This window comes from Misgurnus anguillicaudatus, chromosome 15 (genome assembly GCF_027580225.2).
Source record: "Misgurnus anguillicaudatus chromosome 15, ASM2758022v2, whole genome shotgun sequence".
NCBI lineage: Eukaryota > Metazoa > Chordata > Actinopteri > Cypriniformes > Cobitidae > Misgurnus > Misgurnus anguillicaudatus.
In genome coordinates this window covers 26,292,664-26,304,905 of record NC_073351.2, presented here as the reverse complement: position 1 = coordinate 26,304,905, position 12,242 = coordinate 26,292,664, and the positions used below count along the sequence as shown (strand labels likewise).

The 12,242-nt window shown below is 39.0% G+C and overlaps 1 protein-coding gene across 2 annotated transcripts in view; it reads right to left on the bottom strand.

Moving 5' to 3' along the window:
- mtss1la (MTSS I-BAR domain containing 2a) overlaps positions 1-11,660 on the bottom strand; it is a 34,656-nt gene extending 22,996 nt beyond the window's left edge. For both annotated transcript variants that reach the window (XM_055173490.2, XM_055173492.2), the window contains exons 1-3: positions 11,144-11,660; positions 7,727-7,788; positions 7,508-7,581 (exon numbers count right to left, since the gene is read on the bottom strand). In XM_055173490.2, coding sequence (XP_055029465.2) covers positions 7,508-7,581; positions 7,727-7,788; positions 11,144-11,215 — 208 coding nt within the window. In that variant the 5' untranslated portion in view covers positions 11,216-11,660. The remainder of the gene's footprint in view (positions 1-7,507; positions 7,582-7,726; positions 7,789-11,143) is intronic.
- Positions 11,661-12,242: the final 582 nt, after the last annotated feature.

The window sequence follows — 12,242 nt, the reverse complement described above, 5'->3', positions numbered from 1 at the left end:
CCCAAAGGCAGAGAGGGGTGCACATGCCCCCCTTCACACATTCTCGCACGTTCAGTACAACATGGATACACACAGTGAGACAGTTAGACAGAGACAGGAAGACCTACGACAGCAAATCTGAGCTTAGCCCCCTGCCTTCAATGTATCTGTTCTCAATTACTCCAGACTGCCCTGGACTCTCTCCTGGCATGGGGAGGCGACATAAAAAATACCCGTGTGTGTACGGATTTGTGTGCTAGTGTGTACGGGTGTGTTTATAGCCACTAAGACTTCCTGTCTGAAGGAGAGAGCACTGCAGCTAAAAATACTCCTAAGAATCCAGATGTGTTTCACATTAGAGTTTCAGCACACTTATACATTTAAACCATGAAGTTACATAAAAAAGGGTCCCAAGCTTTGACTGGGGCAGTACCCCATAAAAATCCCTAAAATGAACCATTTATGTACAGATATTTACACATTTGGAACCAAGATACAAGTACAAGTATGAACTTCTTAAAAGGGACATTTTACTTAAGACTTTTGAAAGATGGCAAATAAATCTTTGGTGTCCCCAAAGTCATATGTGAAGTTTAAGCTCAAAATACCATTTGGATAATGTATTATAGCATATAAAAAATGCCACTTTGTAGGTGTGAGCAAAAATGTGCCGTTTTGGGGTGTGGCATTTTAAATGCAAATGAGCTGATGCAAACACTGATCACCATAATGATGGTTTCTTGAAATTGAAACTCAATTGTGGTGTCAATGGCTGCGTCCGAAACCGCATACTGTGCAGTAGGTACTGAATGAGATGAAGTACCTACTTACTTACCGTTAAAACAGTAGGTACTGTATAGTATGAATCCTGGTAGTATGAATTCGATTTGGATGTACTACATCCACCATGTTGCTACATCACATGACATACGTCGTCTTCATCGTTGGATAACTCTGTGGATAAAGTGAAGTGTCCTTCGTATGCCCAATGCAAAATCTAATAGGAAGTAGTAGGTCATCTGGGTACGTTTCGCATACTGTTTTTCGAATACTATGTATTCCGACATACTACTCGCCTCACCTACTGCTTTTCGCCTACTATATAGTATGGAAGTGGGCGGTTTCGGATGCAGCAAATTATTCTCTTTCTCTCTCTTTCTTTCTCTCTCTCTCTCTCACACACACACACACACACACTCTCTCTCACACACACACACACACTCACTCTCGGCACTAAATGGCAGTGCCGCGGTTGGACAGTGCAGATTAAGGGGCGGTATTATTATAATAAGATCCCCTTTTGACATCAAAAAGGGGAGTCAAATTTCAATTACCTATTTTTTCACATGCTCGCATAGTACACTAAGTTACCAGGTTGTTCTTTTTCACATTTTCTAAGCTGCACTGGGGAGCCAATTATAGCAGCCTGATCTCATGAATTTCCGTGTAAAATTCACTGAACATTTCGCTCATTCATCCGTGTCACCGTCACGGATCTCCGCATTTTTCCGTGTCAGTTTCACGCATTGGTTACTCAATTGTTTTTCATATTTTCTTACCATTGTCGCTTGGGTTTGGGGTTAAAACGACTTTCTGTTACATAAAATGACATCCAAACCCAACTTTAACCCTAACTTCAGGCTACAATTGTTTAAAAATCTGGAAAAAATTGTAAAAAGCAATAGTTAAAGTGACATCCTAACCCAAACCTCAAATCTAACCCCAAACACAAGCGACAATAGTTTAAAAATAGGAAAAACAATTGAGTAACCAATACGTGAAACTGACACGGAAAAGAAAGTCTGTGGTACGGACACGGAAAAATACGGAGATCCATGACAATGACATGGATAAATGAGCAAAATATTCCGTGACTATAACACGGAAATCTGTGAGATCAGGTTGCTTATAGCACTTAAACATGGAAAATGTCAGATTTTTATGGTATGTCCCCTTTAACTCTTTCCCAAGAGCAAGTGTAAGAGTGCGACAATGGCGGAAATATGGATTGCCGGAAAAACTAGTCATTGGCAGGGAAGCGTTTTCTCTTATTGGCGCGGAAAGAGTTAAGGCTGTACTTTATAAAAGGGTACCACCCCAGTGACAGCTAGGGACCATTTTTGTCTTATAGTTTACAATATGTATCCCTCTTTTCTCTCTGTCAGTCTGTCTTTAGAGATAACAGTATAGTTTAGTCAGTTGGAAAGAGATGGAGACATTATCATCCAGTATGAAGTTGTCCATATTGTTTATTGTATTCAATACATATATGCTTTGATTGAAATTAAAAGGTATTTTGTTGCAAGAAATTGCAAATGTGTCTCTGTTACTATTTTACACATTGTTTTACACTGTAGACAAATCAGCCTGATCTCAAAGGAAAACTATTTTACAAGGTGGCTAATTCTGTATTAATTTCTGTATAAAATTGTACATCACTATAATTGAGACTTTATACGAATTAGCCACCTCAGAAAATAGTTACGTATTGGTGTAAGACTGTGTTAGCACAACAAACATCAGTTTTTCATTCACTCATGCTATCTAACATCTCTGTTTACACTTTATCTATTTACTTTCCATTTTCTCTATGTTAACTCTCTTTTCAACAGGATGTAGCTGAACACTTCGTTCTGTTCTTTTAATACTTTTTATTGTTTTCACGCGTCTCTGTGTTCAGCTGCATGTAACAGCTGGACGTAACTGATTCCAAACTAAACCTGTTGATTCTGGAAGCTTCTAAATGCACTCCAGGTTTCCTCTCCACTTTGGACAATACTTGTGGTATATGCCGTTAAAAGAGTCATGCAATGGGTGTTTACTGGGACATTAGTCAGCTTTCATCTTATGGTTCTTCTTTCTTTCAACATTTCACTTCCAAATGTTTATACAGTCAACAACGTTTAACAAAAAGTATTGTGGCAGTAGCATGTGGCGAAGATGGTGTTACCCATTAATAAAATGATGGTGTGATTATAATATTTATGTAGCATTATTTTATATTGTATATTACAGTTAGATAACCTAAACAAAACAAAACGGTCACAAGAAGATACCAAAGTCACTAGGTGTTTTCAAAAAGTACACTTTTGTACCTAAAGGTGCATACTGGCACCTCAAAGGTACATATCTGCACCTAAATGGTACATATTAGGACCTTCTTAAAAGGTACCACCCCGGTAACTATTGTACCTTTTTTCTGATAGTGTATGACTTAATAAAACTGTGCAAATTGTAGCAAGTGTGAATCAGACAGTGCCAAGTAAAACAAATTTTTGCCCATGGCATGCCCCACACTCCAGTCCAGATGGCTGGCACGGATACATGCCATCTGCCAGTCCAGAGCTGTAGGAAAGATTAACAGGCGACTGTGTCCCACTGACACACACTCACACTAACATGCACAAACTCAGTCTGTGTGTCAGAACAAGGTAAAGAGGATTACATATCTTTGCCTCGCCACTGCAAGCCGGAGAAATCGCCTCTGAGCTCCTACCATGTATAGACATTCACGCTCATGCACACATATACACTGAAAATACAGTCTGTCATGACAGTAAATGATAAACACACGAATACAGACCCAAGAGCCATCATTAAAACACGCCTCGTTCGCACCAGTGCTGATCCCATGAAAGAGAGGTCTGTGACTGTCTCCCCTCATGTGTTATCTCTTACAACATAAGAAATTACCCATAAGACCAACTATACACTTACACGTGAAACTAAATCACTGTGGGCTGGCAAATTGCAGCGTATAAACGCTGACATCGTGTACACACACGGACTGAGAGGACCTAGACAAATAAAGCATGTGTCATTCTAACAGACTTGTGTTCCAGTAAACATCCCTCCTCTTACATTCATCACTTCAAGTAAATGTAAACAAATACGGCTATTCTTGGAGTCCAGACATTCAAGCGCTGGTCAAACACACACATCAAACGCTATAATGTCTGTATAGCATGTGCTCTAATAGATGGCTTTCAAAACCCACATCTGTTCTATAAAATGCTGACTATGATGCTGTAACTATAAAGATCACAAGCCAGACAGTTTGACTCCTTTCCTATCAAAGGCATATCGGAAAGGTATGAGAGAGAGAGAAAGAGAGAGAGAGAGAGAGAGAGAGAGAGAGAGAGAGAGAGAGAGAGATGTAATCTTTTTTAAACTATCTCTCTGTCTCTATGTCTCTATGTCTGTCTGTCTGTCTGTCTGTCTGTCTGTCCATCCATCTATCCGGCTGTCTTTCTATCTGTCTGTATGTCTGTCTCTATATCTATTTGTCTGTCTGTCTTTCTATCTATCTGTCTGTCTCTATATCTATCTATCTATCTGTCTGACTGCCTGTCCGTCTCTATATCTATCTGTCTTTCTATATATCTATCTATCTGTCTATCTATCTGTCTGTCTATCTGTCTGTCTATCTATCTATCTATCTATCTATCTATCTATCTATCTATCTATCTATCTATCTATCTATCTATCTATCTATCTATCTATCTATCTATCTATCTATCTATCTATCTGTCTGTCTATCTGTCGGTCCGTCTCTATATCTATCTGTCTTTCTACCTATCTGTCTGTCTTGCTCTATATCTATCTATATATCTATCTATCTATCTATCTATCTATCTATCTATCTATCTATCTATCTGCCTGTCTGTCTGTCTCTATATCTATCTACCTGTCTGTCCGTCTCTATATCTATCTGTCTGTCCATCTCTATATCTGTCTGTCTGTCTTTCTGTCTGTCTATCTGCCTGTCTGTCATTTTGTCATTTTGTCTGTCATCTATCTATCTATCTATCTATCTATCTATCTATCTATCTATCTATCTATCTATCTATCTATCTATCTATCTATCTATCTATCTATCTATCTATCTATCTATCTATCTATCTATCTATGTTTGTCCTATCCATCTCTCTGTCTGCCTGCCTACCTGTCTGTCTGTCTGTCTGTCTGTCCGTCCGTCCTTCTGTCTCTCTATCTATCTGTCTGTCTCTCTGTCTGTCTTTTAATTTCTATATCTATCTGTCTGTTCTTCCGTCTCTATATCTGCCTGTCTGTCTGTCTGTCCGTCCGTCCGTCCTTCTGTCTGTCTGTCTATCTTTTCGTTTCTATATCTATCTATCTGTCTGTTCTTCCGTCTCTATATCTGTCTGTCTGTCCGTCTCTATATCAATCTGGCTGTCTGTCCTTCCGTCTCTCTATCTATCTGTCCATCCATCCTTCCGTCTCTATATCTATCTGTTTGTCTGTCTGTCTGTTTTTCAGTTTCTATATCTATCTGTCTTGCAGTCTGTCTGTCTGGCTCTATATCTGTCTGTCTGTCTGTCTGTCCTTCCGTCTGTCTGTCTGTCTGTCTGTCCGTCCGTCCGTCCGACCCTCTCTATATATATATCTGTCTGTCTGTCTGTCTGTCTGTCTGTCTGTCTGTCTGTCTGTCTGTCTATCTATCTATCTATCTATCTATCTATCTATCTATCTATGTTTGTCCTATCAATCTCTCTGTCTGTCTGTCTGTCTGTCTGTCTGTCTGTCCATCTAGCTGTCATCTTTCCGTTTCTATATCTGTTTGCCTGTCTGTCTGTCCTATTCATCTATCTTTCCGACCGTCCATCCTTCCTTTCTTCCAGCTATCTGTCTGTCTGTCTGTCTGTCCTATTCATCTATCTTTCCGACTGTCCATCCTTCCTTTCTTCCAGCTATCTGTCTGTCTGTCTGTCTGTCTGTCCTTCCATCTCTATATCTATCTATCTATCTATCTATCTATCTATCTGTCTGTCTGTCTGTCTGTCTGTCTGTCTGTCTGTCTGTCTGTCTGTCTGTCTGTCTGTCTGTCTGGCTGTCTGTCTGTCCGTCTCTTTATCTATCTATCTGTCTAAATATCTGTCTGTCTATCAGTCCATCTATCTATTCCAAACATTGCTTTAGAGTGAAAAAATTCAAAATAAAAGCAGATGTCTGTGATTGAGTTAAAAGACGAACCACTTGTTCATACATATTAAATGCTCACGTCACTTAAAAGATGGTTATTTGTTTAGAGTAGTAACAGTAGTGAATGTGTGTTGTTATGGTGGGGTGATGGGTGAACAATGTGTTGCATTGGAAGCCGCTGAGATGAAAATCTGTCTGATGTCGGTGTTTTAGCGAGATCTCCAGCTGTGCCATGAGTGCCCCCAACCCGTCCCTAATTCAAAACCAATGCATGCCTACTGTCGCTGACACTTAATACCAGGGATAATCTACCGCAAGCTCATTGGCGGAGAGAAAATATCGCTTCAGCGTGGCGCTACAAAACACTATAAAAAACAAGGTCATCACACGCACAAATAATACAAGTAAGGAACCAGCAATAAAGACTTTTCCCAAAAACATCCCAAAGGTCAACTGGCAAAGTCTTGTGATAAACCACAGTGTATACTGTAAATACTTGTCAATTTACAATCATGGTCAGTCACAAACAACTGTCTGCTCTCAGTAGTATGAGGTCAAAGGTGAAAATGCTCCAATGACAGGCATGCACTAAAAGTATTGACAGTTCACCAAACTAATTTATGGCAGTGCTGTGAGTTTGAAGTCCGGTGCAGAACAAAGCTTCCCCCCCAGGACAAATGGAATCAATCTGGTTCACTGACATCTGCTAATGATTGTGAACTGGGCAGTAGGGTGAAGGTGGAAAGGTGGCTGAACTTCAGACTTCACTTAGGTCTTTACTACACTACACTACAACACAATAACCTAAATCCTAAATGTGATGTAACCACTCGAACTGTGTGTAAAAATGGTCCACAGCATCTCAACACTGAGCATCTCAAACCAGCATAAAACCATTATATCTGACCCAAAACACCAATGAATCATATTAGCACGTTATCTGTATAGAGCTAAAGTGTGAAATAATTTATTCCCTTATGAAGTTACAAGGCAGATATGCGTTTTAGGTAATCCTGGTCTCCATGCTGTAGCCTTGCAGATTTTGGTAGCCAATAGCAACCAGCACCTTTGTCTAATGTGATTGGACGCACGCTAGCACACACATACACACACAATTTTGATTTGTGTATATGCGGTACAATTTACAAGCCAGATACGAATGAGTAATTCTGCTATGGGCCGACAGCTATGTCTGACCCACATCCTATAACCGTGTTGATAAAGACTGGATTTGCTTGGCCTTGTCTGGTCCCTGCAGGCAGTAATGAAAGGATTTTAATGGCACAGGAAGGATTCGGTTTCAGAGATCCAGTTGCAGCGGGCAATGAGCACATCTGAACTATGTGGAAATATGACTCTTAAGTCCATATTTCAGTCTAAAATAGAAAATGAGAGACGTTGAGCGATAGACAGCAAAGTAAAACCAATCGTGAACTTATCGAGCATACTGAACTTTCACCCACTGGCGTCGTCTATATGTGATCATTTTCCTGGAAATCCAGTCACTCATAACTCTGTCAGCAAGCATCTGCGACCCAAAAAACTTGGTGACCTCAGCTGTTTATCGTTCACTGTAAACATTCACCTCTTGTGTTGGTTGCCATATCTGCCACTTTCTGAAAGGCATCGAGGAACGCTGCAGCTGCCAACACTGCGGTTCTGTAAAAATAAACATAAAAATGATAAATAATAGGAAGCAACAGTGAAATAAACATAACAGTTGACAATCAATCTGATTTCCTTAACCCAGGTTTTAAATGGTCACAACACCTGAGAGACCTTTATATACAATAAAAGTTGTCACCTTAGCTGGGAGTGTAGTTTTGTGGCCTTCGCAATGTAGTCTTCCCACACCGGGTATGAGTACTACAAGAAAAGCAAAAACATGAGAGTAAGAGAGGGTCCACATGTACGACACAAGCCACATGTACCACAGAGATCAAGCAAAACCCATCAGATGAGGACCAGATGTTTCTTTAAACACAAAGAGTTATGACACTCTTCCATCTGTTGAGGGAAAACATTTGCTACACATCCTCCAGCACATCCATTGCCCACTTATGAAGACCCTGTCCATCACTGTGTCTTTAAACCATTTTGAAAAGATCAGTATAGATGATGATTTCAAGCATGTGGTGTATTTTGGATGCTCGTGTACTGGTGTGCCTAGCAGGCATTTCCACCTGCTGCACAAAACCAGCATAATCCAACCTGGACCAAAATTCATGCTGGTGTGTGCATTTTTTCAGCATGGTGGTTCTTTGGTAATATTTTAAGTAAATTAGCAATAGAAGATTGAGAAGAAATCATCTCAGAAGTATATTAACAGTTCACTTAAACTTTTATACAATACAGGACCTTCAAATATACACTGGATCGGTTTAAAGGATTAGTCAATTTGCTTAAAAAAAATCCAGATAATTTACTCACCACCATGTCATCCAAAGAAATTATGTTTTTTGAGGGAAACATTCCAGGATTTTTCTCATTTTAATGGACTTTAATGGACCCCAACACTTAACAGTTTTAATGCAGTTTAAAATTCAGTTTCAAAGGACTCTAAACAATCCCAAAAGAGGCATAATGGTCTTATCTAGCAAAACGATTGTCATTTTTGGCAAGAAAAATACAAAATATGCACTTTTAAACCACAACTTCTCATCTTCCTCCAGTCATGTGACGCGCCAGCGCGACCTTGCGTAATACGTCATCACGTCAAGAGGTCACGGATGACGTATCGAAACTACGCCCCAGTGTTTACAAGTGTGGAGAAAGAGGACCATTTCAACGTTGTTGTATGTCGAATGATACTAATGAATGTCTTTGTGTCAGTTTATTGTTTAAAATGGTCCGCAAATGTGTGTTTCATATAACACGTGACCTTTCCACGTCATTACGCAATTACGTGAGGTCGCGCTGGCTCGTCACACAGCCGGAGGAAGACGAGAAGTTGTGGATTAAAAGTGCATATTTTTTTATTTTTCATGCCAAAAATGACAATCGTTTCGCTAGATAAGACCCTTATGCCTCGTTTAAGATCGTTTAGAGTCCGTTGAAACTGCAATTTTAAACTGCATTAAAACTGTTAAGTGTTGGGGTCCATTAAAGTTCATTAAAATGAGAGAAATCCTGGAATGTTTTCCTCGGGAAGCATAGTTTCTTCTTGACTGAACAAAGAAAGACATCAACATTTTGGATGACATGGTGGTGGGTAAATTATCTGGAATTTTTTTTGAGAAAATTGACTAATCCTTTAAGACAATGTGTAATGTACATAAACTTAATATTAATATAAACTATAAACATTATTTATGCCTGCATGCTACTTATTAAACCTTACTGTATGTAACAAAACAAAGATGAGGAATACATCCGTTTAAAGGCTACAGGTGGTTAATTAGCTTTCAGGATTGACAAGCAAGACCACGTGGAAATTGAGAAGGTTAATGGAGGTTAAGAACATCCCACGAAAGCACAAAGATTATCTATTCTTTAGTATTATACAGCTATTATCATTAATAAAATTTCTTCAGCCGGTTGTTACCAATTAAGTTTTAAGCTGCAAGCCTGCAGTAAATTTTTGTTTATTCATTTTGGTTATTATTTTGCTTAACAATTATTTAGATAAGTATTTAGAAACTCAGTCACTGCTTTAATATTGCTCTTTATTATTATAATTTGGTGTGACTGAACCATTCAGTTGCTTTCAAATGCTGGAAGCATGCAAAAACTGCACAAAAAGCAACATTCATTTTGGAATTAATATTCATCTCAGTATTATACAGTAACTGACTATATTAAGCTATTATAGTTGCTTCATTTTATGAAATAAATTGATAAAATGAGTTTGTCCATCTCTTATAATCCCATCATCTGACAGAACCCTCTTTACGACTGTTGATATACTGCATGTCAGACAAGCTGAGCATTGCCAGGGTTGGCCCTGATCCAAGTCTGCAGCCTTTCACAATGTATGTACTCTAGATCTGGCGACTGGCCACTGAACTTCACTTAAACGCCAACTTGCAGCAATAACATTCACTACTGGAGGCACATGAGTACATGGATACCACTTTTGGAACAGTGTACACAACCATGGGGTTCTGCTACGGCAATGCACCCGGCTGGCAGGCATTCCTTACAACTTTCAAATAGCTGTAAGATATGAGATCATCTCCGAAAGACAGTCATAGTGTGCCAAGTTCACAGTTAAGCAGATTATACATGGCTTCTTTCAATAAAATGCATCCTGCTTTTGATGACACCACCCGTTCTTATCATAAATGCATGGAAAAGTAAATGTTAATTTAAGAGAAACCTAAATTAAATACTTGCATGGCATTTTAGAGATTACGCCTACATTGTACAAGATAATGACAACAGGGCTCTTAGCAAGTAAGAGTTAAGCTGAGGTTGAAATGTAAGCTCTCATAAGCTTTTATTTATGACCCATGCTTAATGTCTTTACATCACCATCACATTTAAATCATCAATATTCCAGTGAGTCAACCTGAGTGATATTTTAACTCAAGTCCAGGATAGTTGTTAAAGTCTTCTGCTCATTGTTCAACCAGCAGCTATGCAGACTTGTTAGTGCACCATTATCAAAGCACTAAACGATAAGAGCCAAGTCAAGTATAATTCATTAGGTTAAAATGTGCCCACCTGGCTAATGGTATTAACTATGTGACTACCTCAGTATTACAGACAGCAGCTTTGGTAAAAATGCAAGACTTCCAAAACATTTGCATTTCTATTAAAGTCTGGCAAGGTGGGTGGTGCCAATGCTTAATAAAAAGCATGCCAAAAAAAGCATGTATAAAAAGACAAATTCAATTTTGGGGTGTTCCTGTTGCGCAGTTGGGTAGAGCATTGCGTTATAAATGTATAAATTAAAAGAGTAAAGCATAAATGTAATAAATGCATAATGGAAATCAAATACGGTGCACATTTTTAAAAAACATGAATGAGGGTGAAATATATATTTTTTAATTTATCAAAAATGTAAAACAACACAACAGGAATGAAAGGTATGGTTAAGCATATTGTAGGTGCTACAAAATGGTCCAATTTTCAATTCACAACAAAGCCTCCATGCTGATAGTCACATATCATTAGTCACAGCATCAGTGCTGCAGGCAGCTGGACCCCTAATGAAAACAAAGGCAGTAAAACACAGACATCTCTTTGCAACAAATTGCATACTTTGCATCACAGGTACCTTCATATCATTGACGATCGCCTGAAATAATCCACCCAGAGCACCGCACTCCTTCTCCACGCTCTCCATCATATCCAATAAAACGTTATTAGCCTATACTCTGAATGATGAACTAACTAGCAAATATTGCGATCCGAATTCTTCAAGGAGTATGATGAAAGTCGTCCATCACATCCCAATACCGACGGCTTGTTGATTTGGATGCAGATGTGAGCAACACGCATCAGATTTCGGCGTAAAGGAAACAACAATTGATGTTGTCGGGTGGCTCTGTGCCCGTTATCCAGGGAATGACGGTCGGGGTCAAAAGACCTGATTCTCCCCAACCCCCAGTCTAAGCTACGCCAAATGATACAGGGCACGAGTGGTGTATCATAGTAACAAATCTCAATGTATCAAATCCGCTGTAACGAGAAGCTACTGCATGAACACTACCACAAAACAGGGATTTTAGGATGAAATAAGGAGTGGGGTGATGCAGCGAAAGACGGACGTGTTATTCGATTCTCCAGGTTGGTGGGCGGTCCCTGAGGGACTGGGGGCGTGGCTTACGGGTAGACATATGGCATGTTGCTGTGTGTGTGTATGGGGAGAGGACAATTGAGCGGTGGTCCCTTTAAAGTAGCTTTAAAGTGTCTTTGTTTGCCAGGGACAAAGTTAACAGCACAGCTGCCGCTGCATGCCATTGAATGGACAGTGCACATTTTAAAGCGCAAAACATTAGGCTACTAAGACGTAGAAAATGTTTGAAGTATATGATAGCATATGATAGTAATTACTACACTTTGGTAATGCATACTTTATTGTTCTGTATTATTAACTATTGATAAACTAACTGCATATACTTTAATATTTACTATAAGTTTAACTCATTTGCCGCCAGCCTTTTTTTTTAAGTTGCCCCCCCCCATTTTTTGTAAGTTTCACAAAATGCATTCCAGAAAAAAAAATCTTCTAAAATATATAAAGATACAAATATATCAAATGAAAGAACAGATCATCTGCTTTCAAAAAAACAATAAACAAATGGGAAAAACGGTTTATTTTTCTTTGCTTATAAACTCTTAAATATGGGTATTTTTTTTTTAATTTAGCAAAA